The sequence below is a fragment of the Neolamprologus multifasciatus genome, chromosome 11 (assembly GCF_963576455.1).
Source record: "Neolamprologus multifasciatus chromosome 11, fNeoMul1.2, whole genome shotgun sequence".
NCBI classification, from domain to species: Eukaryota; Metazoa; Chordata; class Actinopteri; order Cichliformes; family Cichlidae; genus Neolamprologus; species Neolamprologus multifasciatus.
Window position 1 is genome coordinate 36,234,528 of NC_140449.1, and position 14,024 is coordinate 36,248,551.

The 14,024-nt window shown below is 47.0% G+C and overlaps 1 protein-coding gene and 1 long non-coding RNA gene across 6 annotated transcripts; one reads left to right on the top strand and one right to left on the bottom strand.

Annotated features, from left to right (window-relative positions):
• Positions 1-800: 800 nt before the first annotated feature.
• LOC146509234 (histidine N-acetyltransferase-like) lies at positions 801-10,720 on the bottom strand. 5 transcript variants are annotated; one of them, XM_085176984.1, is made up of 6 exons: positions 9,950-10,720; positions 8,435-8,620; positions 3,772-3,891; positions 3,453-3,677; positions 1,189-2,802; positions 801-1,158 (listed from the first exon to the last, which is right to left on the bottom strand). In XM_085176984.1, exons 2-5 carry the CDS (start codon positions 8,585-8,587, stop codon positions 2,248-2,250), a joined length of 1,053 nt encoding a protein of 350 aa, XP_085033110.1. In that variant the 5' UTR covers positions 8,588-8,620; positions 9,950-10,720; the 3' UTR covers positions 801-1,158; positions 1,189-2,247. The 5 variants fall into 5 exon arrangements, with proteins under 5 accessions (XP_085033110.1, XP_085033114.1, XP_085033112.1 ...); XM_085176988.1 differs by lacking the exon at positions 9,950-10,720 and adding an exon at positions 8,092-8,207 and having other exon boundaries at positions 8,435-8,550; XM_085176986.1 differs by lacking the exon at positions 9,950-10,720 and having other exon boundaries at positions 8,435-9,943.
• On the top strand, positions 7,549-10,659 carry LOC146509235 (uncharacterized). Its single transcript, XR_014876808.1, has 2 exons — positions 7,549-7,588; positions 7,884-10,659. It is a non-coding gene; the product is annotated as an uncharacterized LOC146509235 (long non-coding RNA).
• Positions 10,721-14,024: the final 3,304 nt, after the last annotated feature.

Genomic DNA, 14,024 nt, shown 5'->3' on the forward strand with positions numbered 1-14,024 from the left:
TGTTGGTTTTTTATTTTATTTTTTTTTTTTTAGTTGTTTTTAGGTGATTCAATGCTGTTTTATATTGTTTTTGTTTCAATATAGGGCTGTTTTAATTTTATGTTTTATGTGTTTTACTTATTTATTTTTGCTGTTTTCTGTTATTCTATTGTTTTAACTTATTTTCTGTACAGCACTTTGTTCCTGTGCTGGGTATTTTAAAGTGCTTTATAAATAAAATTGGATTGGATTGGATTGGATTGTCTCTTCTGTCCAGCAGGGGGCGACTCCTCTGTGATCTCTAATGAGTGGCAGGAGTGGCTGATTACAACATGATGCTTTTCTACTCGGTCTGAACCCGAACAGGAACCTTCACAACACCGAGTAAACTCCACAGTGGACACCAGGAAACATTCAGAAACACCACAATCCAAGAAGCACAAAGAAGCCCACACTCAAAGTTCACAACCTTTAAAGCTCTCCGACGACGCTGCAGAAATCCAAACAGCGTCTGAAAGGTTTTTATAATGTGGGAAAGAACAGTGTGATTCTGGGAATCTGAAGGTTTGTAGTTTCCGTCCAGTCTGAGCCGTGTTCGGACGATTCCAGAAACTGACCTTTGCCCCCAGAGGCGAGGTCAGCTGATGGGTTTCCCGTCTGATTCGGTGGATTTACAGAGCGAGGCACTCAGAAAGACCACAGGAGCCAGATCAAGATTCAAATATCTGATTTTATTTATATTCAAGCAGCAACAACCTGGTGATTACACACCGACACAGTCAGAGTTTTAAGAATGTTTCACGTGTGGGTCAGCAGGTGAACATAAAGGTGTGTATCAGGTAAAGACAAGCCTGTCGACACTGCTGCGTCTGTCACACGCAGACAGTAAAAGTCACTTTATGTCCATCAGACAGAGTCTTAGATTTAAACACGAAGCTTAGCAGAGAAAACTCTTCTCGAGGTACGCGTCAGTGGGAGGAGCCATTTGAGGCACCGCTGTTAACCGTTCAAGGGTGAAGAAAGTCCTCACAAAGCCAATTCAATCCTCCAAGAACACAGATTCCCGATTGTCACACGTGACTTATGAATAGGGATGGGTATTGATAAGATTTTCACGATTCCATTTTCGATTCTGTTTAACGATTCAATTCTTTATCAATTCTTTTTAACAATTCGATTCTTTATCAATTCTTTTTAAAAAAGGAGAACACTAAGGTCGATTAGCTCAGAACTTTGTTTTATATCTTCTCTTTGAACAAGATAGAAATGTAGGAGTAACATGGCCTTACAAACCCAACAGTGAGATCTTAAGAGATCCACAGCCGACGGCTCTTCAATGGGGGGTCACAGAGTCCCCAGGAAAACTGAGTCACTGCTCGGTGACATTCGTCTATCCCGGCCTGAAAGGAGACGCTACGGTAGACTGCAACGAGAACTGCCAGCATCTGAGCCAGACTCTGTCTCATCATGGTCACCTAAACGCACAGTAATGGCAGGTTTGTAATAAGGCAGATCGCGCTAACATAATCTGCACTGTTGTTGATTATTTACCTGCTGCATTAACGGGAGAGGACGTGCAAACGTTACCGCTGCTGCTGGGCTGAGATTCACGAGTCCAGAATTAAAAACACGACATTCATTTAAGGTCATCGTGTGTTTGTGAGCAAATGCTTTTGCATATTCGTCGTGTTTCCTCCCTTAAATGAAATATCTACTTTGCAAGTATTGCAAGTTGTCCTGTTGTCATCCGCTCTCGTAAAGTAGAACCAAACTTCTGAGCGTTTGAGCCGCCGTGTTTCCTGCCAGGTAAATGACGCTCCGCAACGTGGTGACGTCATTCGGGGCGACTGGAATCGATAAGGGAATCGTTTGCAAAAATGGCAAACAATTCCAAGGAATTGAAACAGTGGGAACCGTTCTCAACAAGAACCGGATTTCGATACCCATCCCTACTTATGAACGTTTGGAAAAATGGAAAATATCTGAAACGTGCTGAAACTCCACAACAACCTCTAGCAGCTGACCTAGAACCGCGGTTCTCTCAGCTGTGGTTACCTCTGAGTGACGATGATGATTTACTATTGAATTGTTAAAACTCACACTTGTGCTTTTAAACAAATTTATAACATTTAATTAAACCTGCATGTGGAACCTCCGGGATTCCCAGTGGATCCTGGGAATCCCGGACAAAAGGTTTGGAAGTGTTTGAAGGAATCCTGGCAGAGGTCAAAATATCCGCCAGCATTCAAGCGGTCACGCCGAAGCCAGTCAGAGGTCAGTCTCCAGTATGACTTCCTCCCAGTAGTCCTTAAAAAATGACACGTTTGCGCCGTTCTGACAGAACTGACGAAAGCCCGCCCACAGCGCAGGATCCACGTAGGTGTGGCAGACCAGGTAACCTTTAAGACTCGGCAGGAAAGCTTCCAGTTGTGCCAGAAACACGGCGCACACCGATGCCAGACTGCGGCCAAAGATGTTGATGTTGAGGCACATGGCATTGTGGCGGTAGGGTACGGCATACGGTGGCGTGCTCAGACTGAGGACGGCGGGCTCGAACTCACGGTCTACGATCCACGTTAGGCCTCTGCGCCGCAGCACCTCTAGGTTGGCCTCCACCGGCTTCAAGGGCTCCCAGTCGTTGATGACGGTTCTGCCGGGCAGCAGGTTGGACACCACGTGGTCGGACAGGACCAGCGTCTCAGCCTGCCGCTGGCTCAGCGTGACCGGACCACAGGAGGAGTCGGCGTGGAGCGGATGTTTGGATCGAAGCTCGGCGATGAAGGCGCCCAGGTCGACCACCTCACAGCACAGAGACAAGATGGCCTGCAGGGGGCGACAGAGAGGACAGGGTGAGTCTGCGGTTTACGTACCCGTTCTGGTTCGACTCATCGCAGTCCAAGTTCAGGCTTGGTCACAACACGCCAAGGATGATTCATGCTGTGATCCAGTCCATCAGCCAATCACGTGGCATGTGTGCTCTTCACCGCATCACGAGTCTGAGGCCAAACTAAGAACATCTGTCGTTTCCTTTCAGTGGACACGGAGGGATGGAAAAACCAGGCGGACTCTTCAACTGTAGGTGCTCAGAGCATGCTCAGCCTTAGGACGTGTCTGCAGCATCACGGTAACCACGGCAACAAAGGCCACCTTGCAATAACTAGAAGCCAGCGGTGACCTTTGACCAAACGTCTGTGTGATGGCGCCCTGCTGGTCCTGCAGTCCTAACACGCAGGAGAGTAATTATAAATCAATTCGAGTCGTTATTTATTTTTAAAAACCTTTATTTATTTCCTGTGAATATCGACACATTAACTTTTCAACCACGACGAACTGAAAGTCTGCGAGCTTCAGGAGGACGCGGCATTTCTGCACAGCACGGCCAGAATAAAGGGAACGGCGCCGCGCGACGTCGCTGTGATGAAGAGTTATCGTCATCACCAACTTTGGTCACAAACCAGCGGACTGTGACACACCTCCTTTGTGATGAGCCTGTACTTGGCGAGCGTCTGCGCTGAAGGATTGTCTCCTCGGCTCAGCCTCACAGCAGAGACTTCTGGGTAGTAGCGGCGGACGTAGTTGGTCACATGCGTCTGGATGGCGCTGGCGATGCCGCTGCCCCTCAGATCGGACACCACCCTGCGCCCCTGAAGTATTGCCGTCTGACCGCCGTCCACCAGGAGCGCCGACTCCAGCGCCACCTGCAGGGAGATGGAGAATGCAGCTCAGTGTAGAAAAAGAGCCGTGAAACGAAAACTGCGGTCTGCTTCCTCGGGGCCCGCCTTCACGCCTCACCACTCTGCCACCGATCCGGGCGATGAAGACGACGCGTCCAGGCTCCTGCAGCCAGCGGTGAAAGAAGGCGGCCATGTAATCGAGCCCGTTGTGGTCCTCAGGCGTGCAGATGTTCAGGACCTGCGGGACAACACGGCGCTCTGTTAGGAACGACGCTCTGAGGACACCCGGGCGTTCCTGACTCCGCCTCAAACAGACGTCAGAATACAGACAACTTCTGATTGGCGCAAAGCAAACGACGCCACACGGGTCCGTGACGCTCAGCACTGATTTTAAGTTTGGCTGTTAAAGCCCAGGTTAACCACAGGTCAGAGGTCATCGCTGCTCCCAGCAACCTCCCTCGCCTGAAACTAAAGGTGTCCGCGCCTCTGTCTGTCCCCACGGAGACAACTTTAGACCTTTAAATCCGCTCTGAACACGCCGTCCGTCTGAGGCGCTCAGAGTTTATCGCTGTGATCTTATTTAACTGCTCAGATTCGTAACCACGTTTTTTTACTGTTTCTTGTGTCATTTGTCCCTGTGAGAAATAAAGCGGCCTGACAAAGCGACGAAGCAAACAGGAAATGAGGCGATGAGGTTATTTTATTTAGTCACAGCAGTAAATTATGGGATGTTCAAAGTTTTTTAAAGCTGTTCGGCTGGAGCAGCTGGAGTTAGCGTTGGTCCACCTGCCGGTGTTCCAGATCTACTGGCGTTTAGATCAACTGGCGTTGGTCGAACAGATGTGTGGCAGTCTTGCGTTTCAGGAGCTGCTACCGACAAACCAGCAAAAAAACGCCAAATGTGTCACCTGTGACACTTGTGAGGTTATCTCAAACACACTCCGTCAGTCTTGATGCCTTGACAACAAAATGTTTACAAATGTTTCGAGTTTACCTGGTGATGTCCTCATGCGCGACGCGATCGTGAAAACAGCAAACAATTAACACCACGCAGATGTTGTTCACAGGACAGCAAGAGTAAACGATCGGGAGACTCTTGTCGTCGTTATCGTTTTATTTCTCCGGTTTCAGCGTTTTTGTTGCACAACTAAAGCGAGCAGTTTACTTTGTGCACTAACATGGAGTCGAGTCAACCAGCGCCACCTCTGGCCAAGTGCCACAGCCTACAGCCAGATCAACTGGTGACACACATCTGCAGCACGTTTGAATTTGTTTCATGCACATTTGTACCTTTCAATTGTCTCTGTCTGTGCGTCATGCAAATAAACCTTTGAAATGAATGAAATGATATCATATATTATCAGGCTACATTTGTACAAAATGACATACACATAGTCATAAGAATCACCATCCTGATATCAATACTTTTGCCCATAAGAAAAATGTCGTGAACAAATATATGACACACTAATATTTCACCAGTGTTGTAACATCACATGTCGTTAGCATAGTCTGCCTGTGTCTTCCCTCTGCAAACGAACATTTCAGAGTTGGTTGTGATATAGTCTGCATAAGTGTGGTCAATCTAATAACGATCCGTAAGGGGATGGCAGTTACGCTGAATATACAGAAGTTACACAGTGATCAGTAATAAACAGTCCAATGCAGGTCAGTCCACTGCTGCCACCTGTGGCCAAGTACCACAGCCTACTACTAGATTAACATGTGACACATCTGCACCTGCTGCTGTGATCACATTGAGTAAAGGCTGATTGGCTGCACTCACACCTGGCGTATCCAAATCTACCCACAGATATGTTGAAAGATGCAATGCCAGCAATGTGGATTGTCAACACTACAAACAATCAGTAAGCAAAGACAACACGGGTCAATTATCTCTGTTCATTCAACACCCACTACATTTGTAGTCGCCTACTGCAGAGGGGAAGTCCACACACACTGTGTGGTACCACTTCCCACAGAAGGTGCATTCAATCTGCAAGAAAAAGTAGATTGTCAGTGTCATTCATCTGAAGTCAGGCTCTTGAGTAAAGCAACTAAACATGTTACAGTGTGCAGATACTGCATATTTCTGTGCAACAGTCTTATCTGTGTATCACTTGATGTTTCCATGCGTCCTTTAGGTGCTCTAGTGTCTTTAAAGTGCAAAGGCATGCAGGTCACCTGAACTATAATTCCACTGTCGGTGCATCAAAGTGACATGTCACCCAGTGATGTTGAAGTAACCCAGTCAAGGTGCTTCCATCTGAGGTATTGATTTCGTTATCTTACCCATGCTAACAACATGTGATGTTACAACACTGGTGAAATATTAGTGTGTCTATATTTGTTCACGACATTTTTCTTATGGGCAAAAGTATTGATATCATGATGAACAGGGGTGGTGATTCTTATGACTTTGTGTATATAATTTGGCATTTTGTACAAATGTAGGCTGATAATAAATGATATCATTTCATTCATTTCAAAGGTTTATTTGCATGACGCACAGACAGAGACAATTGAAAGGTACAAATGTGCATGAAACAAATTCAAACGTGCTGCAGATGTGTGTCACCAGTTGATCTGGCTGTAGGCTGCGGCACTTGGCCAGAGGTGGCGCTGGTTGACTCGACTCCATGTTAGTGCACAAAGTAAACTGCTCGCTTTAGTTGTGAAGCAAAAACGCTGAAACCGGAGAAATAAAACGATAACGACGACTAGAGTCTCCCGATCGTTTACTCTTGCTGTCCTGTGAACAACATCTGCGTGGTGTTAATTGTTTGCTGTTTTCACGATCGCGTCGCGCATGAGGATATCACCAGGTAAACTCGAAACATTTGTAAACATTTTGTTGTTCAACGGCATCAAGACTGACGGAGTGTGTTCGAGATAACCTCACAAGTGTCACAGATGACACATTTGGCGTTTTTTTGCTGGTTTATCGGTAGCAGCTCCTGAAACGCAAGACTGCCACACATCTGTTCGACCAACGCCAGTTGATCTAAACGCCAGTAGATCTGGAACACCGGCACTAAACTACACACAGCAGCGAGTTTAACGACCTCATCGGTGCAGCGGTGAAAGCTCAGAGGAGCGACGGGCGGCAGTGCCCGTCAGACTGTGAAAGTCTGACATGATGAACACAGGCGGCGTGCTGCAGCGGATTGCACATTAATGGAAAAATGTTGGGACCTGCTGGAAGTCCTGCTCCTGCGCCAGGCAGTACACCACATCAGCTGCTTCCCCTCCTGCAGACATCCTGGTCCTGTTTCAGCCTCTGAAGCACTTTGCGCCTGCAGAGAGCTCGACGGTTCCTCTGTGAAGCTTCTGGAGAGACCAGAGGTCAGAAAGCTGTCTGCTGAGCCAACGCTCAGGGCTTGTGAATGCAGCTTCTGAAGCCACGCCCTCTGCCGAGGATGTCACCAGCAGAGGATCCATCAGCATCCAATCAGATGGTGGAGGTGTGAGATTTAAAGAGTTACCTGTGAGAGGAAACCTTCAGAGACCAAACAGTCACACCTGGTGGTGAAGTGCCAGCGCTGCAGTCACGGTGACGGGGCAGGTGTTTGGGAGCAGGGTCCTGGTTGGGTTTGCTGGTTTAGACATGTAAATACTAATAAAATGAATAGAAAAACACAAGCGATCCCTCCATCTTTGTCCAGGGTGGGCTCCTGCACCGGCTGCACGGTCATTGGATATTCCATAAATCACGTCAGACCGGAGTCATTTTATCAACTCTTAACCTTCAACAACCTGCTGCAGATTTGAACTCACTGTTCAAACTGGCTAATTCGCTTTAGTGCTGATTTTATCTGTTGTCAAGCTTTGTTTTGCAATTCCAACTTATTTTATATATTTTTATAACTATTGTCCTTTTCATTTTTTCTTTTGTAGGTGATCTTGGGTTTCTGAAAGGCGCCCTCAAATAAAATGTATTATTATTATTATTATTATTATTATTACTATTATTATTATTATTATTACTATTATTATTACTATTATTATTATTATTATTACTATTATTATTATTATTACTATTATTATTATTACTATTATTATTATTATTATTATTATTACTATTATTATTATTATTACTATTATTATTACTATTATTATTATTACTATTATTATTATTATTATTATTATTATTATTATTATTATTATTATTATTATTATGATAATGACATTAATAATAATATTATTAACATTCCTGTTGGTGGCCCTCAGACAGCAGAGGGCGCTGTTTAGTCTGCCTGATTATAGGAAGAGAAGAAGAAGTCGGGCATGCGCAGAGGAGGCTGTGAGCTGCCAGCTGGACTCTGTTCCTCCGTGAAGCGACACGAAGGTCCGTGTGTGTGTGTGTGTGTGCGCGTGTGTGTGTGTGTGTGTGTGTGTGAGAGAGAGAGAGAGAGAGAGAGAGGAGAAGGAGGAGCACCGCTGATGAAGATCCGGAGCGTTTGTACCGGAAACGACACCAGCAGAGCTCCGTGTGTCAGCTGTGAGTATCCTCTGCTGCTCCTCCGGTCCGACCGGGACCGCGCCTGGAGAGTCCTGGAAAGTTTTTGAATGGCACACAAAGAGGAAGAGTGAGAACAGTACTCAGTTTAGAAGTACTCTGTTACAGTACTCTGTTACAGTAAAAGTACAGGAGTGTGTTGTTATGAGAAGTCATAAGTGTCACTGCAGGTGTGACCAGTGGGAGTCTGCACATGCTCAGTTCGACCCTCTCCTGGGTAGACAGTAGGAGCTTGGACCCTTTGTTTTGGAGGTGAGTTTACCTTCATTCTGAGCCTCGAGCCCCGGCGGCGGTGATCGTTGGATTGAATGCTGGAGTCCACCAGCAGAGAGCGCCGTTCCTCCAGGGACGGCGACGTCTGGTCCTTGAAGGCCAGGATGATCTGCTCCAGGACCAGGACCAGGAAGAAGCCCATAGCCACGATGAACTCGGGCAGGGGGAACTGCAGCTGAGGAGGAAGAGGAGGAGAGTCAGCTTGAGATACCTGCGTCTGGATTCATCTCCAGGATCCAAAACTGAGACCTGAATGTTCACAAATCTGAATAAATCATCGAAAAACGTCAATATTTAATAAAACGTTAAAAGTAGGAACTCCAGAACATTCTCCTCGCCATGGACACGATCAATAACACGTACATGATCGGAGCTGCAGCTGCAACCAGATTACATTTAAATCTCCAGATATTTATTTATGACATTAAACCATAAGAACATTAAAATGTCCAAATTTGTAGTTTTTTTAAATCCTCCAAGTTTAAATAAATACATAAAAATAAAACTACAAATGTCCCGAAAATGTGAAGATTCTAAAACCAAAAAACCAACATCGTCAATAAAATGTCAAAAAAACTTAAAAAACTCAAATTTGTTATGTTTGTCCTCAAAATTACAAACATCTGACTTTAACTGAAGGTCAAACATTCATAAACAAATGTTAATGTTGAATAATTAAGACAGCAGAGTTTCTCTTCCTCTCTGAGTTTGAACGTTTTCACTTCCCTCTCGCTCAGTTTCCTGTGAGCGCCGTGGCGAACTCTGAGGACAGGAAATAAACCAGCTGCTGCTTCAAAATAAAAGCATGTCAATGCTGACAAACTGAATTTCCAGCTCTACGGAGGCCTGACATGACCAAATCTATAAATAAACTTCATTCAACAATTGTGAGAAATAATATTAAATATTTATTATTATTTATTTATTGCAGTATTCCTTTTTCCCAGAGGGTTTTCCTGCGGACGTGCTGATGGATGTTTGTGGTGCGACACGCGTGTAGTAGGAAAACAAAGACACTCGCCAACATCTGCGTGGCCGCTGACTCAGGCGCGGTGCAGCTGGAACGTCGGAGGTTGTGCTTCACAAACACCAACATTATGACCGACAGACGAATTTGTTCGAGTGCAGCGAGTCGAACAGTCACTTCCTGCCACAGTCAGGCCTCGTCTAACATCGGCTCATTGTTGCAGCACTGAAGTGTTTGCTCAGAGTTATCGATCCTGTCACGAGTTAGCTAACATAAACTAATGCGAGCCCGTTAGCCGCAACCAACCACATGACGTCACATTCGTGCTGACACACGATGGCGCTGAACAGGATTTTAAAACTTTGACTTTAAGCTGTTTTTTATTCAATCAGAGTTACGTCAGTGTCTGAGAGCAGGATCGGCGCCTCAGTCAGCTCAGACGTTAAAGCGTCTCTGAGCGTGACGGCGAGGCTTTACCTGCGGTTTCTCTGCAGGCCTCTTTAACGTGTGCTCAGTTGAGCGTGTGCGCTCTCCTACCTTAATCCCGGCGCTGCTGAAGGCCTCGTTGATGCTCTGCAGGTAGTCGGGCAGCAGGTCCAGCAGGCAGGTGGCGAAGAACACGCCTCCAGCAAAACAGCTGATCAAGCTCAGCAGCAGGCGCCGTAGATCTGCAACACGGAGAGCACGGATCAATCACACGGGTCAATCACAGGGATCAATCACACGGGTCAATCACATGGATCAATCACACGGGTCTATCACACGGATCAATCACACGGATCAATCACACGGATCAATCACACGGGTCAATCACACGGGTCAATCACAGGGATCAATCACACGGGTCAATCACATGGATCAATAACACGGGTCAATCACACGGATCAATCACATGGATCAATCACACGGGTCAATCACACGGATCAATCACACGGGTCAATCACAGGGATCAATCACAGGGATTAATCACACGGGTCAATCACATGGATCAATCACACGGGTCAATCACACGGATCAATCACAGGGATTAATCACACGGGTCAATCACACGGATCAATCACACGGGTCAATCACACGGATCAATCACACGGATCAATCACACGGGTCAATCACACGGATCAATCACACGGATCAATCACACGGATCAATCACATGGATCAATCACACGGGTCAATCACACGGATCAATCACACGGATCAATCACACGGGTCAATCACATGGATCAATCACACGGGTCAATCACACGGGTCAATCACACGGATCAATCACACGGATCAATCACACGGATCCCCACCCACCTGCCTTTAGGAGGCATGGCCAATTGGAAAACCGTTGGCTGAAAGTGGGAGGAGCGTGTTTCTGACCTGCAGGACACCATGTGCTCAAAAGAAGAATTGTCCATGCAAAGCCAGTATGAGCACGGCTGATTTCAGATACCCAGTCCAAACATTTTCTTTCTGATGTTCTGAACTCACAGAAACCGATGTTGGAAACGTTTATCTGCTCATCCAAACGACGACTAAAATGATGAAAATGATGTTCCCCAGTCTACCTGGCTGCACGCTGAAGCGCCCCGCCCCTCGGACGATGCAGAGTGGGGCAAATCCGAACAGCAGCGTGACTGACAGCAGGACCGCCAGCGCTCCTAGTTTGATCTCCAAGGCGGGGACGTCAGCCGGGTTCACCTTCAGCGCCGCCGTTTCCTTTGCCGAAGACGCGAGGACAGAGGAGGATGCTCCGCCTGCGACAGCCATGTCAGCTCTCTGGACCGGACCGCAACCGTGGACTCACTCTGAGGACGAGAGTCTGTCAGACAGGAAGAACAACACAGTGAGACACACGTTTCCTTTGAATGATGATTTCCTGCAGGTACGGGCGACCTGCGGCGCTGCGCCTGCATCACACCTGTGAGTCTGCAAAGACGCATTACGTACACCTAGCAGCTGACGATGAAACCTGACGTACACGTTGCTCACAGGCTCCTCTGAGCCACACACACAATCAGGCAGCATGAGGACGGTGCTGTTAAAGTTTAACCCTCGCCTGCAGGTCGCTCGGTGAGGTCACAGTTTCGCCGCCCTCCTGTGGGTTAGGGCATAGGCGGGGTGATGAACTTCCTGTGTGATGTTTAGCTCATGCAGCAAACAGAGATGTTTGTGATGTGCAGAGCGCCGTGAGTCATGTGACCCCAGGAATCGATAGGAGCAGATAAGAGCAGCAAACAGAGGCAGCGGTGCGCTGACAGGAAGTGCGGTGAAGAAGGCGGATTAACTGTGGCAGCAGGTGTGGGTGACTCAGAGGAGGGGCGGGTCTGATCTGATTGGGGGGATTTCCACGTTATTTGAGGACGTGTCTGAAACCGGAGTGGGCGGCCCCCCTGCAGTTCCTCTGCTGTGCCGCAGGGGCAGCAGCGAGTCAGGCAGAAACAAACATGTTTACAGGCTGAGGCACGGGGGTCAGAGGTCAGATCAGTTTGTATCCGACTGCTGGCGAGTCGAATAACCGAACACAGCACCTGCGCAGATTCACCACAGCTGTAACATCTGCTACGTCATACAGATGTGCACCGACTCTTCCTCGCGCAACTAATCAGACGTTAAAGGGGTTTTAGTTAGTGCGCACGCGCAGTCTGTGAGTCATGGAAGCGTAACCGTGGTAACCATCGCGTGTTTCCCGCTGATGATCCCGAGGTAACGGAATATTTTTACTCCGGAGCAGATCACGGTCCCGCGCACAGACACCCTTACCTGTTCAGCCGCGGGCTCGCGCTCAGGTGAGGCTCTCGGTGTCAGAGCTGATCGGCGGCGCGAGCTTCTCTCGGTCTGCTCTCCGGGAAGTGGTGACTCGGTTCCCATCAGCTGATCCCGCCTCGCGAGGGAGCTGCTGTGAAGCGCTCCGCAATGAAACACCGCATTTCCTCTTTACAAAATAAAAGCCCGTCAGTGTTTGGTTTCCGGTTCGGTCCTGGGTCCAGCAGGAGGAGACCCCGGACCATCAAACGCTTCCTGTCCCTCATGTATGTGACGTCATAACGCTAAAGTTTTCATTTATGTTGAAAAATCACAGATTTTCTTTATGTTTACCCTCGATGATCAATAACAGTCGTCAATAACAGTCACTGTGTCGTGGTGTGTGCTCAGTCATCCGGGTAAGTAAATCAGAAAAAGGTAATTGAGTTCATCTCAGCGTTTTACGAGCCACGTCTGACGTTTTTAATCATTGATCGGTAATATTTATGGATCTGTGGGTTTGCAGCACAGGTGCTCTGTCACACCTGATCCTATTGATCCAAACGTTTGACTGCTGATTGGTGGGAGAGCAGAGCCTGCCTCTCCTCTGAGGTGAGCGTTCGTCTTCAGCTTTATTTTCCTGATGCGCCTTAATTTATTCAATTAATAAATTATTGTTTAAAAAAAGTTGCTGTGTTTTTATTTTGCTGCAGTGAAAACTGTCAGAAGCTCATGTTCATCTTTATTTTTCATTCTCAGCCTACACAAAAGCATTTACTGATTCTTTTCTCAAAAACTAAACTTGAGGCTTTTATTTTGAAGGCCGCATTCCCCTGTCGTTTTCTGACTTCACACAGCTGGAGCGGGAGGCGGATCCTTCCAGCTGTTGACTTTGTAGCTTAACAGGAATCCCAAGAGTCCACGTTAGTGTCACTTTCCATCACTCATTAATCACAGAAGGTCAGAGGTCAAACGCCACTGCCTGGAAGTCTGTTAGTGACTGTGTGCGTGACGCTGTGGAAGCTTCACTGGTACATAAAGCACACGATGCTGCAGTCAGCACTCTGGCAGCAGTAAAACGTTATAAGCTGTTTGTGGTCAGAGCAGAGAAACTTCGGGCTCAAAGGTCACAGTGAGCACAAACAAAAGTCGTCCTGGCCTTTGGAAGCAACGCCTCATGATCCAAAATCATTACTGAGACACAGGTACCATGGAAACCACACCACAAAAATTCAAAATGACTAAAAGTCTACTTCATTTACATGAAAAACCATAAAAAACAAAGCAGATGACCTCAAATTTAGGACCAATCACAGTGAAAAAGTTAAATTATACACAAAAGGATAAAAACTCCAGACGTCCAACTATCAACTTCACTTAGATGCAGAAACACAGGAAGAGCCAAAGTACGAAACCACAGACTGTAAACAAAGATGGACAGAGCTCCTTAAACCTGCATTGTCTCTTCTGTCCAGCAGGGGGCGACTCCTCTGTGATCTCTAATGAGTGGCAGGTGTGGCTGATTACAACATGATGCTTTTCTACTCGGTCTGAACCCGAACAGGAACCTTCACAACACCGAGTAAACTCCACAGTGGACACCAGGAAACATTCAGAAACACCACAATCCAAGAAGCACAAAGAAGCCCACACTCAAAGTTCACAACCTTTAAAGCTCTCCGACAGCGCTGCAGAAATCCAAACAGCGTCTGAAAGGTTTTTATAATGTGGGAAAGAACAGTGTGATTCTGGGAATCTGAAGGTTTGTAGTTTCCGTCCAGTCTGAGCCGTGTTCGGACGATTCCAGAAACTGACCTTTGCCCCCAGAGGCGAGGTCAGCTGATGGGTTTCCCGTCTGATTCGGTGGATTTACAGAGCGAGGC